At 40.4% G+C, this 23,339-nt stretch overlaps 1 protein-coding gene across 1 annotated transcript; it reads left to right on the top strand.

Annotated features, from left to right (window-relative positions):
• Positions 1-4,625: 4,625 nt before the first annotated feature.
• Positions 4,626-6,832, top strand: LY6G5B (lymphocyte antigen 6 family member G5B). The gene is made up of 3 exons (XM_072638024.1): positions 4,626-4,742; positions 5,477-5,711; positions 6,331-6,832. The coding sequence occupies exons 1-3, from the start codon at positions 4,626-4,628 to the stop codon at positions 6,717-6,719; spliced, it is 741 nt and encodes a 246-aa protein (XP_072494125.1). The 3' UTR covers positions 6,720-6,832.
• The last annotated feature ends 16,507 nt before the right edge of the window (positions 6,833-23,339 follow it).

The raw sequence follows: 23,339 nt of genomic DNA, 5'->3' as shown, positions 1-23,339 counted from the left end.
TCTGGCTGATTGATTTTGTGAAGGTAAAAGTTAGGGTTTTAAGGTCAGGAAGCCTAGGTTCCCAAGGAGATTGGACCTTGGGGATGACTCTAAATGCATCTTTCCTTCTCTCTTTAACTACCATTATCTCTTTTGTCCTCTCAAGCTTATAGTCTTGAGAATGGCTCCCTCTTACTCCTCTGCCAACATCCAGCTCATCACTGTCAGGGCCATCCTTTTTTTCCTCTGTGCCAATTGCCCTCTTTACCTTTGGCGTAGATTACTGTACCTTTCCTCCCACCTTGTCTCTCTCCCTCTGGTCTCTTCCTCCTCCATACCACCTCCAGATTTATCATTGCTTCCTGTTATCTGATCAAATTTATGTTTCTTGGACTAGCCCAAGAGGCCCCAGCATTGACTCCTACCCCTAGTTGACCATTTTTCTTCCAGCTGTGGGACACCAGCTCCCTTCTCTTTGCTCTATTTTCTCTCAGGAAGTCTTTCCTGATTACCAGTAGATTCTCCTTTTCTTGGTTTCCTCTTAACCCTCCCTTAGTTTGGATAGTGTTATATACTTAAATGTATTTTCTAGCTGCTTTCTGTCTATCTGGTCTCAAAGAAAATTTAAATTCTTTGAATGTGGGGACTGTGCTCATAATGGAAGCTCTCCAAGCTTGAATCTATTTCCTTCATCTTAGTTTTTTTCTGTGTCTGTGTAGCTTAGCCATCTCCAATCCTGGTGCCTAGGATAAAACAGCAACCAGAGGTTGTTAATGCTTAGATTAGTGAGGGGCTAAATGCCTTAGTACCAAAGAGGAGCTGGAACTGACAAAATGAATTAACCTTCTCTGGAGCAAATATGCCTTTAGTGAATATCAAGGACATTGAGAAATTTTGTGAGGCAGATATAGTAGAACCTCAGTTTACAAATTTAATTCATTCCTAGATTCTGTTTGTCATGCGATTTGTTCATATTGCAAAGCAAATTTTCCCATAGAAAATAATGTAAAGTTGGATGATCAGTAGCATATCCCCCAAAATATTAAATATTCATATAAAAATAATTTAATTTTAAGTAAGTTTTTTGTCCCTAATGGGCCTGAAATACAATAGCAATGATTAGTACACAATATAAACTGAAAATAAAGTAAATTAACCTCTTTACCTTTGAGAAGAGTCGTGGCTGGTGTGAGAGATGAGGGAGGAGGAGGAGGAAGGGTTATTGGTTGGAAGGAGAATCTTCTATAAGAACATTGAGGATTTCAATGTTCGGAGTGTTCTCTCTTGTGTTACTTTCACTAAAAGTAAGACTAACATTACTGCCTTCACTTATTTTTCTTTTTTTTTGAATCACTTTCATATTTTGACTCACTGTTTTGGTTTTTTTTCTATGTTCTGAATAGGAATCCATCTAACGACATTTGTTTTTGATGGTTTTTCAGAATGTCACGGAAATATGACATTGCATTATCTTTAAAAATATTAGTGGCTCTCATTGCTACAGCCTTATTTGGGTGATGTTTTTCAACAAAATTTTGATGTTTGAACTACGAATTTTTGTTCATCCTGCAAGACAAATTTTGCGAAAATTTTTTCCTTGTCCAACAAAGCATGTGTAAACCAGGTTAATCATAAACCAAGGTTCTACTGTAAGGTTTAGAATAGTGGGAATGTTGGGGTGCAGCAAAACTAACTGATGTTTTTTGAATCTGACCATCCAGACCCCAATTGGACAGTCAATCCTTCTATATTCTGATAAGAAGAATCCAGGGACAGCTCCTTCTTGAAAGTAAACAAAGAGATAGGGACTTGGATACCCATTTAAGCTCACCTCAGCAACTCCACATTTTCCACATTCTTAATCCTGTAATCCCCACTGCCCCCTGCCTTACCCTTTAAAGAGATGCAGATCTCCACTTAGCCTCACAAATTATTTTTTTCTTGAATTAAGGCTGTTTACTCAGTCTGTGACTTCTGCCCTTTTAAATAGGAACCCAAATATCCTATTTTTCTGGTTCCCAAACCTTGTGCCCTTTTGTTTCTCTGGGCCACTTTTGTCTGTACAGTGCTTATGTGGAGTGGGTTTGGGGAAAGACAAAGTTACTACTAGAATTGGGCCCTCTGTGTACATGAGGGAAGGGTTGAGATTAGGGGGGAGTGTCAAACACCTGGATCTTAGATTGTCTCCTTTCCTCTGTGAATGAAATGCTCCCCTTCCACCTGGTAAGGAGCAGCTATGTTTATCTACTGAACAGCCCCTGTCCCCCCTTTCACTCCCTCCCCCCACCCTTGGCACTGGTTCCCTCTCTTCTGCAAGCTCTCTGCTCTCCACCCTCATCTCCTACTGTATATAGTTGACTCCTGAAGGAGACTCCTAAAAGAACTTGTGCTGCAGTGCTTACTCTACATCTGCTGGGGCTCCCAGCTCCACCATGCTGGCCTGGGGGTTTCTAGAGTGAAAGAGAAAGGATATAGGGATGAAAGGAAGGGGATGAAATATTGGATGCAAAGGGATGTGTTACATTGAGAGAATAGGGGATGGGATGGGAAGAGGAGGTAAGTTTTGGGGAAGTAGGTATAGAGTACTGTTCAAGATTATAAGACGGTAGGATTTAAAGTTGAAAGGGACATAACTATTTCATAGCTAGGTAAACAGGAACAAAGAGGTTATACTCTAGCTCGGGATGATCTCCAATTCCAGATGGAGGAAAACCCAGGACTAGAGTTGGGACATTTCCAGCACTTAGTACAATGCCTAGGATGTGGCTGATGCTAAATTAAGACTTGTTAGATTGGACTGGTTTGGAGAAGGCAGGTGGAAAGGAAGGACCAGCAGATACACAGGTCCTAGGATTGAGGGTCTCTGCCTGGCTCAAGCTGTGCCTTGTGCTATTCTGTGTGTGAAGTGTTGGATTCAGTGCTGGGCTGTGTGTTCGGGATGCAAAGTTGTTTCACACGTGGGCTGCTTGATATACTCTGCTGTGAACTTGAATGCCAGTTAAGGAGTGAGATCCCTTCAAATACAGCCTTCTGGAACCCTGGTCTTTGGACCCCATGAGTCTTAGCCTGGTCCACAATTCCTGATCCTCCTCCTAATTTTGCCTATCCTTCCCCAGGCCCCTCCTCCTCTGTCTCCACCCTCAGCTGCTTGCTCCCATGACCCCCCATGGTGCCAGTGGTGGGGTCCCCATTGTGGATTATATCATCCAGTGCTGTCACTATGGTGACTATCACAACCCCCAGCTCCCTAACCCCCACAATGTCTCCAGCCAGCCAGAAGATGGAGAGACCGAGGGATGCTCTCTGTAGTTAGAAGTCCTAACCCTGCCTTACCTTTCCAGCCAGAAGAAGGAGAGACTGGATAAGGCCTTGACAAATTACCAGTGGGACAGAATTAACAACCCCAAAGCCACACCTTCCCAAAAGAAGACCATACTCCTGCCCATCTTGAGTCCCTACCCCACCCTACACCAGTACTCATTTCCTCCAAGTGCCAACCTGCCTTGTAATATCAGGGGCTTCCCTTCCAGAATCTCCTCTCCTCTAAAGGCCCCTAATGCAAAGCTCGCTGGGCTCCCTAGTTCCAGTCTAGTCTTCCTTCTAGACTATAGTCTATATATATATATATATTTATAGTCTATATCCAGCAAGGCTATCACTACAACGATCCCCTTCCCTTTAGGCCTGCTGGTAGCAGTCAGTTTAGGAAGAGGCATGTTGGGGGGCGTGGCAGGGGTGGTCTGTGAGATAGCACCTTGTTCGCATTCATTTTAATCCTCCATCTTGCTAATTCTGGTTCATTTTTCTATATCCTATTCAACATTTACTGTGTTCCTACAATGTGCCAGACACTTTCTTTTGTAATCTTTTCTCTCTCCACCCCACCTTTCTTCTGTCATTTTCTGTTCTGTCTGTCTCCCACCCAGTCAGTACTTCTTTTATAAATCCCTGACCTTGATGGGGCACTGATTCCAAAATCTTGTTATCTAATAAAATGAGATTTCTATCATAGAACTGAGCTCCGGGACTTGAACCTCTCCAAGCTCAAGTCTAGGCATGTATATTGGGGGGCAAGGCGTGGGAGGGGGTAGAGAGAGGGGTTATACATTTTTAGAAGGGGGAGGAGAACGTTAATGCTTGGATCCTTGGTGGTGGACATAATCAAGAATCCTCTGGGGAAAACTTGAGCAAAAACCTGCCTTTGGAATAGAGATTGAGACTGAGATACAGGGTGACTGAGACAAAGGAACACAGTATACCTCACAAAGGATATTAGTGATCATCCAGTCCAACTCCATTATTTTACAAAGAAGGAAACTGAGGCTCGGAGATGAGAAGGTGTTGACCCTTGGGGGTCAAGGGAAATAGTGGCACAGCATGGATTGATACCAAACCAGCACACTTTTCATTCACTGTACCAATTCGTTTTCAAGGGAGGGACAAATTATACTAGATTATAAAGTCTTTGAAGGGAGGGACCTAGTTTTAGGGCTTTTGTTTGTTACACTTTTTATTGTTATTTGTCCTATGTTCTGGAAGCTAGCACCAAGACACGCTTAAGACTTGGGAGGAACAGATGGAAAGAGGTATAGTCAAAGAGACAGAGTAAGACATAAAGAGATAAGGTGCCAGAACACCATGATACAATGGAAGGGAAAGAAGCAGGTCACTTGGAGCATTCTGCTGCCACCCTCAGTCACTACAGGGGTTCATGGCCAGGCACAGTCTTCATTGTGGTGTCACAGCGCCGACTGCTGGGGAAGGTGTAACTAGGTCGTGGCCAGAACTGGCCCAACCTATCTGGGTTGGATAGATCTCGGGTCCAGGGCAGGAGTTTCTTCTGTGGCTTCCCAGGACATCAGAAAATGAGGAGTGGAGAGAGCAGACCCACAGTTCCTGGAGTCCCAGTCTCGTGGGTGCTGAGGCTGAGGCCAGGACAGGACGATGACTTACAGCCTTAGTCCTCAGTCTCCTTCAGGCTGCAGGAGGGACTCAAAGAGCTTGACTTCAGGAACCCAGCTGGAACAAGCGAGCCTAGTTGCAGGATCACACTCCTACCCCCATACAGGCCTATGAAAATGAGACCCAGGAATTCTGCCTCCCACTCATCTCTTGTATTGAACATCCTACCCCAACTCTTCAGTTTTTAAACTACCATCACCACTGCCCCCACGTCCATCTCCAGGAGCTAGGTGTCCTTGTTCTGTCCCCGAGTTCTGGTGAGTGAGAACACTGTCCCTCTTGGCAGGTTTCCTGGACCTCACCCCCACAGTGGGGTGGGGAACATAACACATAGTTGGTAGTGGCCCTGCAGATTCCACTAGTCTCCAACCACAAGCTGGACCAGGTGCAGATTGGATTGGATGAATTCCAAAGTCACTTTCAAATCAAATTCAAGTTTTAGGATCCACATTCCTTCCTGCCCCAACCCCCAAGATGAGGGGTAGAACATTCATCGGTTTTTTGGTCTTGGTGGGCACCACTATCGGTAAGTTAGCAGAAGCTGGAGGATCATGTATTTACCGGATATTTGGGGAGAAGGGTGGGGGACTGGGGTATAGACTTGCCTTCTTGTGTTTCCTTTTTGCCTTCCTTAGCTCCCCACGGGTCCTCCCGTGCTCGGTTTTGTCATTTTTGTCTCCTGGAAGACCCATTTCTGGGCTGCTTAACTGGATCAGACAAGTGCATCCCAGACAACAAAGGCCAGTGCATGGTGATAAACATTTATAATGGTGAGACCTTCCAGAAGGAAAGGGAAGAAGAGAGGGAGGGAGGAAGGAAAAACCGGGCTAAGTGTGAGGGAAGGAGGTATCCTGCACTTAGTAGGCAATGTTTATTGAATTGAGAAGGACTGTGGATCAGGATTAGGGGAGGAGAGAATGAAGTCAGATATTCTTTCTTGCACAGAAATGGGGTTGCCCCTAGAGTTTGAGCTACAGAAAAAAGAGGGATTGCACTAGGGGAAACAGGACAGGGCTACATCCTTTCCATTCCCAAAATATGTAATCTTCATTGGAAAGAAGCCTAGGCTGGGATCAGATTGGAGTAGGGGATAAGTGATCCGGAGTCAGAGTAGGAAGACCTAAAACCAAAAATATCAGAGCTGAAAAGAACATTACAGATTATCTAATTCAACTTACTCATTGTAGGAGAACTAAGGAGGAAAAGTGACTTATGGTCCTATAGGTCCAGGTTTAGAACCCTCGTCTCCTGATTCTCTGTCCAGGGATATTTCCATTGCACCTCTAAGCAATATCCCACAGAAAACTGGTTCTGTTTATCAAGGTTTGAGGCTGTGGGAAGTGAAGGAGAGCTCATCCCAGAGTTAAATTTCTTTCTCCTTTCCCCCAGGTTCCAAGCTGAAATATATAGTCAGAGGCTGTGGAGAGCACAACTCTTTCCACTGCAAGGAGGTCCAAAATGGCTTCATTCTTTATTACTGGTTCAGGGCCCAGTGCTGCCAATATGACTACTGTAATGCCTGGTTCCAGGCCCAGCTCCAGGGTCCCCTACCTAGGACCCCACTCCCAGATGGGCCTCTGTCCTTGGCCCAGATACAGCAGTTCTATGTGGTGCTGAACCTCTCACTCCCTCTGCCCATTCCAGCCCCAGGAGAGCCAGAGGATACTGGCCTCCCACCCCCACCTCTGAATCTGAACCTGCCTGTGGAACACCTTCATATCCTTTACCAAGCTTTCCTCAATGATGGCCTCCTGATACTTCCCCAGGCTGAGCCATGAATGCCTGTAACAGTACCCTTCTCTTCCATGTGCCTCCTCACTACTGTCCCTTAGTATTTTCTTACCACTGTCCTTAATGATAATTATATCAATATATTAATCTCATGTTTTCAGATTGTTTCACTGTCATCTTATTTAACCCTCACCAGTCTAGGAAATAGGTAGTGAAGGATTACTGAAAGGCCAAGACTACACTTGCATAACATTTCTTGCATCCTTCCTCTTCTCTCCATTCCCAGAGTCACATTTTAGACTCTTTATCCCCTCATCTAAATGATAATAATAACTTCAAAACTGGTTGATCTCATCTTTTCTCCAATCCATTCTTTATACAATTGCTACAACAATCTTCCTAATGCAGAAATATGATCATGTCACTCCTCTACTCAAATATATTAGTGATTCCCTATTGCCTTTACAATAAAATGTAAATTTATCCTGACATTGAGGGTCCTTTACAATCTGATTCCAAACAATCAATGGTCCCCCTCCCCCCAAATGCCCATTATAGGTATGATACTGCTAGGTAATGGGGATACAAAGAGAAAAATGCCTTTTACCTCAATTATACTGGTGAAGGGGAAGAGTGGACTGATGATGATCATATACACATAATCCAAGGCAGAGAGTGTGTTATGGGGGTAAAGATGGCAGGGAGGGTGGGGAGGTAAGGTTGCAAGGGGAGGCAGAAAGATTCAAAGACATACTCCAGGAAGACTTGAGGAGATAAAGAATATGTTCAGTTGTTGGAGGGAGTGAGGGTGGTAGAGGTATTCAGGAACCTCTATTCATACCTGAACTGTGCCTTGAAGGAAAAGAAGATGAGAAAGTAAGATTGCATTCCCAGTATGGAAGATGGTTTTTGTACAAGCCAAGCACAGCAATAGGACAAAAAAAAATAGCATCTAACAGTTTGACTTGCATAAAAAATGCACAAAGGGGTGGGAGTACAGACAGAAATAAGGATAGAACAGTAGGCTGGAGTCAGATCAGTCAGCCAATCAACAAGCGTTTATTAAGTCCTTACTATGTGGCAGGCACTGAGTTAAATGCTAGAGGTACAAAGAAAAATCAAAAAGGGTTCCTGTCCTCAAGAAATTTAAATTCTCAGGAGAAAGAGATAACATATATAAATCAGAGCATACAAGATGAAACCCAGTAAGTCGATGGGAGAGAACCTTAGAAGGGGATGGCACTAACAACTGGGGAAGTGCCAGAAAAGGCCACCTGGGGAAAGTGGCAATTGAATCTTCTTTTTTTGTATAATATAAATTTTTTTTAATTTTATTTTCATTTGTAGATTTTCTCCCTCCCTCTACCCTCTTCCCTATATATCAAGAAGGGAAGAAATATAATACTCATTACATATATAAAGTAATACAAAACATATCTCCACTTTAGTCATGTTGTGAGAAAAAAAGAAGAAAAATAAAGAGAAAAAAATATCCTTTAATCTATATCACTGTCCATCAATTCTCTCTGGAGATAGAGAGCATTTTTCATCCTAAGTCCTGCAGAATTGTTTGCTGGTTCTTTTGCCATTTATTCTCATTATGATTTCCCTGTTTTATTGTATACAATGTTCTCCTGGTTCTTTTGCATCAGCTCATATAAGTCAAGGTTTTTCTTTTTCTTCTTCTTTTTTCAATGTGTGTCACTGGACCCAGATGGCTCAGGAGGAGAAGGTGAGGTTGGTGACCTTGCTCAGTCCTCCCATTACACTCTTATTTGAACTGTTATGTAATAGCAACCACAGGGTTGGGCTGCCAGCACAGCTTCTTTGATCTGCCTTGCTAAAAGAAAGACTACTTTTAAAGGGATCAGCAATCTTTAATTACATTCACTAGCTCAGGAGAAAGGTCAGCACCTTGAACGTGGAGAAAAAAAAAAGCAGAGAAATTAGCACAAAGATCAACAGACAGGGCTCCTACTGTCTGAAGAAAGTAACACAACCACCTACACATACCCCTGGACTGGGAGAGCACAAACCTCTGAGTGGGGGGTGGGGGAGAGCTCTTAACAAATGGCTGCTCAGAGTCCCATTCAGGGAATCAAAAGGTCCTTCTCATAATGAAACCCCAAAGCAAAATACCAACTTCCCAGAATATATAACAAAGACTCAGCCCCTGATTGACTGAGAGCCAGTAGGCATGAAACTTACATGACTCAGTACAGCTGTGAATTATCAGAGTTCAAAGGAGATCAATCCTTCAGATTTTTTTGATGAGCCTGGAAAACTGAAGTTCAGAAAGAAAACAACAAAAAATCCTACATTGCTTGGATTTACATATTATTAAATGAGTATATAGGTAAAGCTCTTCCCCCAAATACCAGTACTAAAGTCTTCATTCGCATCTTTGTTGAGGATAGTGAAGGAATTTAGGTGGAGCATTCATTATGATTCTGACCTGTAAAATAAAAAGGAACAAGTATTAAGGCAGAAGAGAAAAAGGTTTGTGCTTTCTTTTTTTTTAAGGATTACATAATTTACATGTAAAGCAATTCTACTCCTTTCACCTTCTCCCTCTCCCTAGTCTGGATTTCCAGGTTGTGCCCCTTTGTGTAGAGCAGGACAACTTTCAGAGAGGTAAGTAACTTTCTGTAACAATGTTCAACCAGAGTCCTGAAGAAGCATTGTAGAACTTTGGGGATGTTTGCCTCCAACATATTTAGATTGCTTATCAACTTCACTATTGCAGTTTTAAAATTTTGAGTCAAATGCCAAAAAAGCCCAACAAGAAACAAATAAAGCCAAGCTAAATCTCATCTCTTTTTTTGAGGGGGGGAAGGGGAGAGAAGCAATCATATCATACCCTTTGACAAAAAAACAAAACAAAACAAAAACAACAAAAAACCCCACAGTCCATTTAGAAACATTTCCTGTGGACAATGGAGGGCCCAGATTCATTATTCTGTTGTTTGCTGATCTAAATCTGCTGGAAGGTGGAGAGAGAGGTCAGGGTAGAGCCTCCAATCCAGAGTATTTGCACTCAAATGAGATAATGATCTTGATTTTCATTGTGCCAGGGGCAAGGGCTGTAATCTCATTCTGCATTCCATCAGCAATGCCTAGGTAGATGGTGGTACCACTAGATAATACCATAATGGCATACAAATCTTTATGGATATCAACATCACATTTCATGACCGAGTGGAAGACAATTTCATGGATTCCACAGGATTCCATACCTAAGAAAGATGGTTGGAAAAGAGTTTCTGGGCATTGGAACCTCTTGTTGCCAATGGTGATAATCTGACCATCAGAAACTCAGCTCTTTTCTAGAGAAGAGCTAGCTGCAGCAGCGACCATCTCCCACTCAAAGTTTGGGGCTATGTAATACAACTTCTCCTTGATGTTATGAACCATTTCCTTCTCAGTTTTGATAGTGAAGCTGTACCCTTCTTGGTCAGGATCTTGATGAGGTGAGTAGTCTATCAGATCCAGACAGAGGATGGCATAGGGAAGGGCATAACCTTCATAGATAGGCACAGTGTGGGTCACAATCTAGAGTTCAATCCATCATAATACCAGTGGTACCACCAGAGACATACAAGAACAATCAATATAGCCTAGATGGCAATGTACATGGCTGGAGTGTTGAAAGTCTCAGACATAATCCATGTTATCTTTTTATTTGTGGCTTTGGGACTCAGGGGAACTTCTGTAAGCAGCCCAAGGTGCTCTTCAGGGATCACAGAGCTTATTGTACAAAGGAGAATGAAGACTAAGGCAAGGCCATCAGATTTAGTAAAAAACTGTCAATAACTTTAGAGATTACATAGGAGATTAAGTTAGATTCTCAGAGTTGTATGATGTTAGAATTGTGCTCCAGTTTGCATGAATGGGGCCCCAGATCCAGGAGAGTTAATTCAGTCTCATAATTAGTAATGTCCTTCAAGAGACTGAATTTTTTAAAATCAGAAATTTGGAATAAGGGAAGAGCTCTGAATTTCTCCAAGATAGTGCTTATCATTTCTCTCAATAGCAAAAGTACATGAACAACACTATACACCACAACATATGTAAAAGAAGAATTTATCAACAGTATTTGCAAAATATGGTATGCCAGTTTGTGTGTGTGTTCGTCCTTCATTGCCAAAAAAGACCATGCCATCACAGAAATGATGACATGACATGCACTTGACTTCGGTTTTTGAGTGAGGGAGGGCTGTGCAGGTCACCAGCCTCACTTCTCCTCCAGAGCCATCTGAATCCAGTGACCAGATATTCATCAGGATGACTGGAGATGACCCAGGATGAAGCAAATGGAGTTAAGTGACTTGCCCAAGGTCACACAGCTAGTGAGTGTCAAGTGTCTGAGGTGAGATTTGAACTCAGGTCCTCCTGACTCCTTCACTGGTGTTCTATCCACTGCACCACCTAGCTGCCCTGCCATCCATAGAAAGGATGCTTCAAAGAGAGAGAGCTGGCATTGGTGGCTGGGAGGGAAAGGAGTTCAGAAGAGCTCCCCTCACACAGGGACTTCCTGTGTCAGAGAAGAGCAAGCCTATGAGGCAGCACATCCTTGTCCTTCTGGTAAATACGCTCTTAGTGGGAATGTGCTTGCTTGGCTGTGCCTTTCAGGCCCATGAAGGCCCAGAAGATGGGGTTGGTTACAAAGGCAGAACATGGTTTTCTGTCTGGAAATGCTCTATATTTTACACATGAGAGTAAAGATGAGCAGGTGCACTTAAACTCATCTCTAGGAATTAGAGCGGGCAAATGACTTGCTCAAGGTTCCACAGACAGTTGGGACTGGAAGCCAGGAGTGCCTCCAGCCTTCTTTCTCTTGCCCCAGACTCAGGTTAAAATGCTACAAATCATTCAAATCCAGCATATTCAGTTGAATTACTGCACTTAATTCTGTGAAATTTTAAGAATAATGACCATTCTTTATTTTTTTGAATGCCATCTGGAACCCACAACTCAAACCACCATCTGCCCAGACTATCGCTAAGGCCAAGAGTCTCCATATGGTCAAGGAGCTTGCTAGCTCTAGCTTACTAGACTCCTGGCAGGCTCCCACCCAAATCAACAGCTCAGTTTAAAGTACAATGAACATAAATCTGCAGACCTTTAACACCGATGAGCCTAGAGATGGATGTGAGCTTGGACAATGGAGGTTCCAGGTAACTGTACTGAGAGAGCTATTGTCTGGAGACTCAAGCACTCAGATGTCCTTCATTACTTACTGGGATTCTTCTAGAAAACACCTCAGGACAATCAACTAAATATTATAGCTATAAAAGCTTCATAGTGCTTACCATGTGTCAGGAGCTGAGCTAATCCTTGTAGTCACATCAATGAAACATTACAACACCAATAGTGAAACATCTAAACCATAAAAAGGATATAAAATATATTACTATTATACATACAAGGACACGTTCTCCACTGATGAAGCAAATTTGTCTAAATCACTGTCCAAGACAGGGAATTTGTGCAAAGAAATGAAAGGTCTTAAGTTCTAGTTACAAAAATGACTGCTACCTGACACCAGAAAAATATGTAATGAATGCTCAGGTATTGGTGGGAAGCTGGCCAGCTGATCTCTTTTTTTGTAACTACTTAGAGACATGTATGACTCTCTAGGTTACATAACTAGGAGTGGTCTCAGTGAAAGAGACTACCTTGATTAGGTTTCTAGAAGACTCTGTGGAGATCAAGGCAGTGAAACCATTGTTGTCATTTAGTTGTTTCAATCATGTCAGACTCTTTGTGACTCCACTTGCAGGTTTCTTGGCAAAAATAACTGGAAGTGGTTTTGCCACTTCCTTCTCCAGCTCATTTTACAGATGAGGAAACTGAGGCAACCAAGTGAGGGTTGAGTGACTTGCCTAGGGTCACACAGATAATAAGTATCTGAGGGCATATTTGAACTCATGAGAATGAGTCTTCCTGACTCCAAGCCTGGTACTACATCCACTCACCATGTGATTCCAGAAGATTCCTATATACATTTCACAGTGTCCTTATCAGGACTTCTCCTTGCTGCTAGAAACAAAGAAACACTTTCATTTATAGTTCTTTTTGCAACTCCATTATGGTTCTGACTGTCCCAGTGCTCCCATAATATGAAGCCAGGTCCTCTGTGAGCTACTGGAGTAGGGATCCTATGTCCGTGCCATTGTTTGGAGCAAGAAGGGAGGAAAAAAATGAAAAAAGACAGAGGGCATTTCAAAGATCCATTTAGCAAGAAAAGCTGTCCATAGGAAGAGTCTTCTTCTGAATCTCTGGGACCCTTTGTGGTTGAGGATATGCAAGTACCATCTCAACTACAAGAATTAGGGATGGAAAACAGAATGGATAAGATGGAAAGTGGAAGAGGATCTGAAATGGCACCTACTTACTGCGCCCTGCTAACCTGTTCCAAGCAGATGCTAAAGGCAGACATTTGCCAGTGGGATTAGTCAAACCTGCTACATGGCCTGAACTAGAAGAATTGGGGCTAAAAAAAAAGGCCAAAAAAGAGCAGAGAGGAATCTGAGATGGATCCTCTAACAGATAAATGAGTGCTTGTTCCAGGCAGAGACCAACTGCAGTAACAGGCCAGACAGCCAGGATTTAGGGCTAGAAAACAGAGATCAAGTCAAGAAGACAGAAGGATATCTGGGAGGGGTCCTGCTTACTGTATTCTGCCACCTGAATAAGTATTTGCTTCAAACAGGTTACATAATAATAGCCAGCCTTTATATAACACTTATTGTGTTCCAGGCATTGTGCAAAGTGCTTTAAAATTATTATCTCATTTGATGGAAAGCATATAATAGTTACTTCAAGGAGATACTGAAGCTTGGCAAGATAGACAAATTATACCCAAGGGACAGTAGAGGATTCTATTGTGAGCAGTAGGAGAATGAAAAGTATGAAAGGGTGCTGGAAGGGGGCCTTTGGAGGTTATCATCAGAACATTAGGACCATGTAAGATGGCAGACGTATTACTGGTGTGGATGTGAAATGGGATGAAGACTTGGGTGCTCCTTTCTCTATAGCAAGTGTTTCTGCTAAGATAGGACTGGAGGGATCTTTATAGCATTCTTTTTAGAGTAGCCTGGTCACTAAGTAGATGCATTTCTGTCTTTGCTGGGTTTTGTTGTATGTGTAGCATCTGTTCTGGACATATTCTTCCAACCCCCTCACTGGTACTGGTAGGTCAGGTTCCCAAAGAGTCCCGTTAGAATTTAGGGTATACATTCACACACACACACACACACACACACACACACACACACACACACACACACACACACACAACTCAGATACTACCCTGAGTAGTTTGGGTACTTTCTACTACTATAGCTCATGAGCCTCCACCAATGTGCTTTTTATTTTCTCCATTGATATTAATTAGCCACAATTAATTAGCTTTTAGAGAGGAATACTTACTAAAAGGTATAGTAAAACAGCTGGTACAAAGCATTTCCCCCCAGGAATCTGTGATGTACTCTCTCAAAAGTACACACAGAGAACAGGGAAAAATAGGCTCAGACTTAGAAAGCATATATGGAAAAAGGATAGCTCAAGGGAGCTGGGTGGCACAGTATATACAGCACTAGCCCTGGAATCAGGAGGATCCAGCCTCAGACACTTGACACTTACTAGTTGTGTGACCTTGGGCAAGTCACTTAAGTCCAATTGCCTACCTTCCCCCCTCCAAAAATCAAAAAGAAAAAAGGATAGCTCACAGTTTAGAATCTTCAAGATGTTCTTAGTTGTAACATACCTTTTCTGCCAGACTGGTAATGGTATTTTCTTTTTTCCAATTACATGTAAAGATGTTTTTAACATTCACGTTTATAAGATTCTGAGTTCCAGATTTTTTTTCCTCCTTCCCCTCTCCCCTCCCCAAGACAGAAAGCAATATGATATAGGCTGATAGAAAACTCAGAACAAAAGAGAAAAACCACAAGAAAGAAAAAAAAGAGAAAATAGTATGCTTCAATTTGCATTCAAACTGCATTCAGTTCTTTTTCTGGATGTGGATGGTATTTTTCATCATGAGTCTTTTGGAGTTGTCTTAGATGATTGTATCGCTGAGAAGAGCTAAATCAATCTAAGATGGTCATCGAACAATGTTGCTGTTACTGTGTACAATGTTCTCCTGGTTCTGCTCACTTCACTCAGGATTAGTTCTCATAAATCTTTCTGGGTTTTTCTAAAATCCACCTGCTTATCATTTCTTATAGAACAACAATATTCCATTACATTCATGTACCACAACTTATTCAGCCATTCGCCAATTGATGGGAATCCACTCAATTTCCAATTCTTTGCCACCACAGAGTGAGCTACTATAAATATTTTTGTACATATGGGTCTTTTCCCCTTTTTTTGGAATACAGACCTAGTAGTGATATCACTGGATCAAAGGGTAGGCATAGTTTGATTGCCCTTTAGGCATAGTTCCAAATTGCTCTCCAGAATGGTTGGATCCATTCACAACTCTACCAGCAATGCATTAGTATTCAAGTTTTCCCACATTTTCTCCAACAGTTATCATTTTCCTTTTTTTGTTGTATCAGCCAATCTGATAGGTGTGCAGTGGTATCTCAGAGTGCTTTTAATTTTCATTTCCCTAATTAATAGGGAACTTTCAAAGATGTGCTCTTTGTGTTTCCTTTTGATCTTCCTTCTGCTCTCTTCTGTTCATTGAAAAAATATTTCAAAGACTTTATTTTCTTTCTTTCTGGCAACCATATCACTAATTCCCTTATTTTCTCCCACTTTTCTCCCTCTCTCCCCAAATGAAGTAAAAAAAGAAAAACAAAACTTGTGACAAATATAAATAGTAAAACAAAACAAATTTCCCCACTGTTTCTGAAAATGCATGTCTTGTTTGGGGGTTAAGTTCATCATCCCTCTGTCAGGAAATTGGCAATATACTTCATTGTCCTTTAGAATCATAGTTAGTCATTACATCGATCAGAGTTCTCAAGTCTTTCACAATTGTTTGTCTTTATAATGTTGCTGCTGATCTATATAATTTAATGTCCTCCTCTACAATATAATGTTCTCACTTTTTTCTGCATCAATTCATACAAATCTTTCCAGGTTTCTGAAATTGTCCCTTTCCTCACTTTTCATGGTGAGATATATCATTATATTTATGTGCCATACTTGGGTCAGTCATTCCCCAGTTGATGAACAGATCTCCATAGTATCCAGTTTCTTGCCAAACAAAAATAACTCCTACAAATATTTTTGTACATATGGATCCTTTCCCTTTGAATTCTTTGAGGTATAGTATTCTACCATTTTGAAAGATCTTTCACAGGGCTAGAAATGTAAGCTTTTCCTCCTAAGAAAAAATATTTTTGTTACCATGTTGAAGTTCTTACTGTCATGTTTTGAATCCAGATCATCTTCAGGTTACATGATTTCTCCCACTTTTCCTGAACTAAGTAAATTCCCTAAAATAAATAAATATGTTCATGGGTTGAGTAGACCTTTCACTTCCTGAGCTTTTGGACAATTTACTAGCAAAATTCCCAGACTCATAGACCTAAAGTTCAGTTTTGATGGCTCAGGTTGGTTATTATAATTTCCAGTGGGTACCTTCTGCTCCCTAGAATGGCGGTCTCCAAATTTTGTCCTCCCAGAATATCTATAAATCTATTATACTAATAGTTAATGTGTTATAAACTATTAAAAACTATGTATTATAAACTATACTAATAGTACACTATACTTCCTACTGCTACTATACTAATAGTCTATATATTACAAACTATACACAGACAGAAATACAAAAGTATGAGATAAAGATGAGATAATATTTTAAAAATAATTTATCATTCTTTATGACATTTTAGTGGGAGCAATGCACCAGTGTTGTCAAAAATCTTGGTTTATCATTTTGTGATACAATGATTTGAAGATCTGATTCTTTGTTCATTTTATTTTGATACTTGGTTTAAATAGCTGCAAATGAAAAAGATAATATCTTGCAAATGCACTAAGCTCCAAAGGTAGCCATCAGTTTACTGAGTCAATACTCATTTTTCTATCCCATGCATTAATTGTGGCAAAGGTTTTTTTGAAATCTGGCTTCCAAATTTTAGTCTTCCCCAATGTCAATCAATTGTTGTGGCAAACTCAATAAAGGTATGGCACTTTTGGCTTTATAAGAGGGATGTCCCATATAGTCCTACCTGTATAATTAGAGAGTTCAGACTTCTCCATTGAATCAATTAATGTATTTTTTTTAAACAAGATAAGAAGTCTTGGTTCAATCTGAAAGAAATGAAAGCCTCTGCATAGGAAGTGTGTTACTAAAGAGACTCGGTTATGTCTTATGGGCTTTATAATGAAAGATCAGGAGATTCCAGTGGTGACCAAGAAGAGAGCAGGTCCAATCAAGCCCCTGAGAAGAATGACTTTAGTAGGGAAGGAGAAGGAGTAGAGATTCCTCTCCTACCTTTAATCAGAAAACTCCTTAATGAATGTCAGAGGGTCAAAGGCTTTGGACCTTTTCATCAGTGTTCTAAGAGTATCTCAGAAACAGCTGAGACTGATGATAGTGTCTGAATGTGGTAGGGTAGGGGGCAGGAAGCTACACTGCATAAGGAGAATTTCATGATTATGCTATGAAGGGGAGAAAAAGAGTTCTAGCAAGTAGGAACTGAGTTCCGTCTTTGATTGTGGCAATAAAAAAGGTTCGAGAAACATAGTTTCTGGATAATTTAATCATTTTATTAATAAGGCCAGCACGATATTAATAAAATGATGGCCATTTGGCTGTCTCTCTTAGACCAAAAACAATCATGGGAATGGTCTCAGAGCTTATGTATTCTTTTGGGGGAGGAGTGGCAATCAGCTCTGATTATTTAACACAATAGGAGGGGAGCTGTTATTAAATGGGGGCCTGAGAATGACATCTCATCATCCCTAGACAGGGAAACTATCTCTATACTCAGACCATCTCTAGCCTTGGGCTATGTAGACAAAAGGATCTGTCTTCACCCAAGCTTGAGTGAATGGAATTCTCCTGAAATTGAAGTTTGTCCTCATTCTCTGAGAGGATCAGGACATCCGGAAGATAATGCCATAACTTGCAACTGAATTAGATTTAAGTGAGGAAGTGACTTAAGTGACTTTAAGTAAAGTCACCAGCCTCATTGATTCCTTGTAGGGTTGGGTTGGGTCAGATAAAGAAGTTTAGCTTGACTTTCAGTTACTGAAAATAGATCCATTCACAACTCTACCAGCAATGCATTAAATAGAAAAGAAAGGGGGAACTCTATCTCCCCAAATCATTAGCTATTAATAATCATTTCCTTTTCATCAATTGTGTATATACTAGTAGGAGTGCATGTTGTGGACTTTTGGGGAGATGTTTTGAATCATCTCCTCTTACTCTACCACTTTAGTAAATATCTCTTTGTAAATGCTAATAAGTCTGACTGACTAATTGATATCAACTGATAGTCAATGGAAAAAGAAAGCACCAGATGGGGGCTTATGACTTTTAGCATTAGAAAGTTATTACTCTGTTGAGGTCTGAGGAGTCCTGGGGGACCCCAAAATACCAACACGCTGGGTCCTGCTCAAATGAATTCGACACAAGCCTTCTTAAAGTCAAAGAAAAACAAAGTTTATTAAAGTTTCACCATACTGAGTTGATTCTTAAGGAGCCTAAGCATTTGTAACCCTTGTATTCACAAGCAGGCCAGACAGAATCTCAGCTAGACAGAGTCTGAGCTGGATTGAATCTGCGCACCTTCATGAAAGTGAGATGAACTTAAATACGGAAAAAGACTGAGGGAAGAATCCAGGTGTCACCAAATAGTCTGAGGTCCCAGAGATGGTCTTGATAAATCAAACCCAGGGAGAATCCTGATAGGAGTTGCTGGTAATAGAATCAAAGGGAGGAATGTCAAAAGAATGCTAAGTAGAAGATAGGGAGTATCTGGAATGACAGAAATGGAAAGAGAATCCAAGAAGCTCCACCCAAGGCCAGACTTTTGGGGGCCCTTCAGACAAATGCGACAAAAGCGCTCCCAATCCAAGGGGGAAAGGCGTTGGTTTGGGTTTGTACCTCACCAACTCCACTCCTCATAACTCTCCTTAGAACCCAGAATGAAGTTGTGGCAACTGGCCTCTGGGGACCCAGACTGCCTATTGGGAAAGTCCAGAGCATGTGCTACATATTTTTAACAAATGAGTTTAAAATCCATAGAAATCCTTATTTGGAAGGTTTTTAAACAGGTTAGAAAATACATTTCCAAATGACTTGCTCTACTACTGCTAGTTGATAAATTCCCTGACTGCTTCAGGTTGGCCCGCTGGAAATGTGATTCAATACTAAAGGACTCAGATAATGTGGAGAGGGATGATGAATCAATCCCTTTATTGGCCACTGAGCAGGAAAAGTCAATGACTCAGTGGATTTTAAAAGAGAGTGATTTTTCCCTTTTCTTTCTTTCCCTTTGACCCTCTGTTGGGGGTTGGGGGTGCTGGGACTTCAAAATAGTAATATACAGGTCCTGACCAGATGAATTTGACTCAAGTCTTCTTTCAGCCAAAGACAAAGTTATTTGAACACTGATTGGGTGGGTGAGATTTTAAGGATCTGCTGTATTTGTGACATTTGTATTTATAAGTGGGCCAGATTGAATCTGAGTACTTTAATGGAAACAAGATGGATTTCTGTATAAGAAAGACCTTGGGAAGGATCTAGGAGTGGCCTAGTAGTTTGGGGTGACTGGAAGAGGGATCTAGGGAGGATCTTGATGGGAGTGGTCAGTGGGCTGGGGGGAGTGGAGGTTGAATGCCTGGACCAAGAAAATGGGGTCTACATAGGATCAAGGGTGGGAAGTAGCTGGGGTGGTGATCAGGAGGTAACAGACAATGGAATGTTGGGCAATAGAGAATGGGGAGATTGGGGTAGGCTACAATGACAGGCCAGTTGAGAGGATTACTGGGATGCCTCAGGCAAACGCAAGAGACTTGACCTTGACCAGAGACTATGGGAAAGTTCAAGGTGAGTTGGGGGGGGAGGAGGAAGTTTCCAGATCCTGTACCTGTCACCTCTAGGTAACTTCATGTAACTTTGGGACTTCTTGTGAGCAGTGTGTAAAAGATGGCATTTCTCCATTCAAGCAACATGTACAGTGCTCCCATGTAGCAGCTAGTGTAGGTGCTCTCAACTAGGCAAAAATGAACTTAAGTTTCTAGTTATAGCTTCTACTTTGATATCTTGTTTTTGCAATACCTATATTTATATCTATACTTATATTTCCCAATATATTCCTCCCCACATTAAATAATAAAAAAAATCAATAGCATTTATTTTTCAAAAAGAAAATAGTTTCCAAGTCTTTAAAGTATGAAGATTTGAGAGCTTTTTCAAGTGGTTAATTGCTTTTTTAAAAAATAAATTTTTATTGATATTTTTGGTTTTATTAAATCATTAAAATTTTCCCCCATATCCCTCCTCTGGAAAGCTAGAGAATTGACCCTGGAGCCAAGAGGACCTGAGTTCAAATCTCAGACTCTTATTAGTTTTGTGACCCTTGTTTGCCTCAGTTTTCTCATCTGTAAAATGAACTGGAGAAGGTTTCAAATGGCAAACCCTTCCAATATCCTTGCCAAGAACACCCCAAACGGGGTCACTAAGAGTCGGACATGACTGAAACTACTCAACCATAGCAATCCCTCTTCTACCTCTCCTAGAGAGTGATCCCATGTAACAGAGTATTTTTTAAGAAGAGAAAAAATTCTGAAAAACTAGTAAATACATTGTGAAATATATTGGGAAGTCTGAAAATGTGTGTAATGGCCCTACTTGTGGATCTCTGATATCTGCAAGGGGGTGGGAATATTTCTTCTTTGGAGACATGATTGTTCTTTGTAATTTGCAACATTCTCTGTTTATTGTTTTGTGGTTGTGTTCTTTCTGTTTACCTTGTTGCAGTCATTGTGTATGTAATATGAGCTCTCCTTGTGAAGCCCATATGTGTGACAATGGCTGTCATGGTGGAGCTTGAAGGGTAGCAGAATAGACACATCTAGCCTATTTTCCCCCTACCCTTCTCCAAGGAAAACTTTCATTCCTGACAGGATGCAGGGAGTTGGAGCTGGAGGCTGCTTTGCTCTCCTCAGAGAAAGGAGGTACCAGGCTAGAAGTATAACACACTGTTCTGTGTCTCAGGAAACTCAGGCAAACAGGGCTCATTGACTTGTCCAGAGTCACACAGTAAGTGTCTGAGGCTGGATTTGAACCCAGACCTTCCTGATTCCAGGCCTACAGCTCTACTCACTGTGTCACTTAGCTACCCAAACTATATAGCAAAACTGGGTGGCGTTTTCATACTACTACTGTCGACCTGAAAGTTGGTCAAAGAGGCAAACAGGGTTGGCGATATGTAAATTCATATTGTTTATTTCCTCAAAGCTAGCAGATACATGATCATGGAGCCAGAAGCAAACTTCTGACTGTCTGATCAAAGAATGAGAAGGTTTAAATACACTTTAAAACAATCCCAACTCAGGGTCTCTATGTCTCTCAAATTTATGACCTCCATACATGTTTGATCATATTATGAGAAAGGAATTTTCTTAATTGGATAGGCAGTAAATACAATAAGATAAGAGAGTTGACAAAGTGTCAATTGAAACTATGACCTGGGATATCTGTGTTTTCTTTACCTTTAGTATGCCATAACATAGCAGGTGTCCGTAAAATATTAAGATAAGAAAAAGTCAATTTATTCAAGATAGTGTCTCGAGTTAAGGGTCTCATAAGGTATGCTAAGTCAGCTCCATCTGGCCTTGTTGACATAAGAAGAAGAGGTATTCTCTGAGTTTACTTCAGAGAACAAAGAGACTGTTAGGTCCAGGCTCCTCTTCTCTTTGATAAATTCAGACTCTGGCCCAAAAATGATATTAAATGATTATCACTACATATAGTATATTATCTATCAATCTATATTATCTATATATAGATGTTTTATATATATATATATATATATATACTGTATGTCTATACTATGTATATTACTATATATAATACTATATAGTATATATATAACTATAATTATATATATAACATATAATTAATTATATAATAATATGTAATACTGTATTATAGTATATATACTATATATAGTATATTACTTTATATTACATATAATACTACATATATAATGCTATATATAGTATACACATACTATATAGTGTGTCTATATACTGTTCTGACACTATATGTGTGTATATGTATATATATCTAGATAGACAGATATCTTTAGAAATATTTTCTATGCATTTTCTAATAGTATTTTCCTGGCAAGGAATACTTTTTAGTTTATCACCATATTGGGTGTTTTTGTCTGCATTGTTTCACCCATTTTCACAGTGACAGGAAGAACAGGTGTTTTTCTGATGTTTATCGTTTGCTATTTGCTTTTTGAGAAGCCTCGAAAGAGGCATATAAACATTTTTTCATTTAGTTTTGTGAAATTTGGTCAAGTATTGCATGGCTTTAAACACTGCTGAAAAATATTCTAGAAATCTGTCTTCATGTTCTGGACCCTTAGTTTTGCAATGTTTCATTAATAATGAAATTAGAAATATTTCAAGGTATGATAAACATTTAGTGTGAGGTTCATCATTAATGATTGTAATATGGATTATATCCCCCATCATCAATGAGAGTAGAAATAAATCCATATTTCACATAATTTTGCTCATTTCTGATTTGGGGGGCTGACCTGTTGCAGCTGATTAGATTTACCTTGTAAGGTGAAGAGCTTATCCTAGGTGTAGGAGTAGTGTCATCTCTTTCATTTTCTCATTGTTTGGTTGTATTCACATTATGCCTATTATTTGCAATCTGTGGGTAGAAATCTTTTAAAGTTACCTGTCTATTTTGTCACATAAGCTGTAAATCCCATGATGGTTAAAAAGGTTTGAGAGATATAGTTTCTGGATAATTTAATCATTTTGTTAATAAGGCCAGAAGGTTATCAATAAAAGAATGGTCATTTGGCCATCTGTCTTAGAGCAAAGACAATCTTTATGGGCAGGTTGAGAGATTCACAGAAGAATAAATGTTCAAAGAGGGGTTGAGAGTCACATTATTGTTGGAAAATATCTCTGTACTCAGACCACCCTCAGCCTTGGCCTCTCTAGACAAAAGGATCTGTCTCCATCCAACCTTGAGTAGAACCCAATGGACTTCCCCACCTTAGTAAATTCAGTCTCATTATTAGCAATGTCCTGCAAGAGATTTGACTTTTTAAAATCAGGAATTTGGAAGAAAGGGAGAACTTGGAATCTCCCAAAGATATTGGTTATTAGTAATCATTTTTTTCAAAAGCAACAGTACATGAATAACACTATATATCACAACATATGTGAAAGAAGAATTTGTCAACATTATTTGCAAAATGTGGTATGCCAATTTACATATGAACATTGCATTCACATCAATGAAACATTACAATATCAACAGTGAAACATTTAAACCATAAAAAGGACATAAAATATATTACTATTAAACAAGCTCTAGTACCACATTGCCAACTTACTACACTACCTGGGTAACCCCAAAGTCAACTATGTACTACACAGAGATGGCACAGTGCAGTGGAAAGAGCCCTGGCTGCACTGCTTTGGAA

Source organism: Notamacropus eugenii, chromosome 2 (genome assembly GCF_028372415.1).
Source record: "Notamacropus eugenii isolate mMacEug1 chromosome 2, mMacEug1.pri_v2, whole genome shotgun sequence".
Classification (NCBI taxonomy): domain Eukaryota; kingdom Metazoa; phylum Chordata; class Mammalia; order Diprotodontia; family Macropodidae; genus Notamacropus; species Notamacropus eugenii.
The sequence above is the reverse complement of the archived record's forward strand: the minus strand, read 5'-3'. Positions and strand labels throughout refer to the sequence as shown.

Excerpts from the sequence above, each read along its gene's own strand:
- LY6G5B (XM_072638024.1), top strand. The coding sequence starts at position 4,626 with ATGGAAGGGAAAGAAGCAGGTCACTTGGAGCATTCTGCTGCCACCCTC. Across the intron at positions 4,743-5,476 it reads AGCGCCGACTGCTGGGGAAG|CAGAAGCTGGAGGATCATGT; the intron begins GTGTAACTAGGT and ends TCGGTAAGTTAG. Across the intron at positions 5,712-6,330 it reads GGTGATAAACATTTATAATG|GTTCCAAGCTGAAATATATA; the intron begins GTGAGACCTTCC and ends CCTTTCCCCCAG.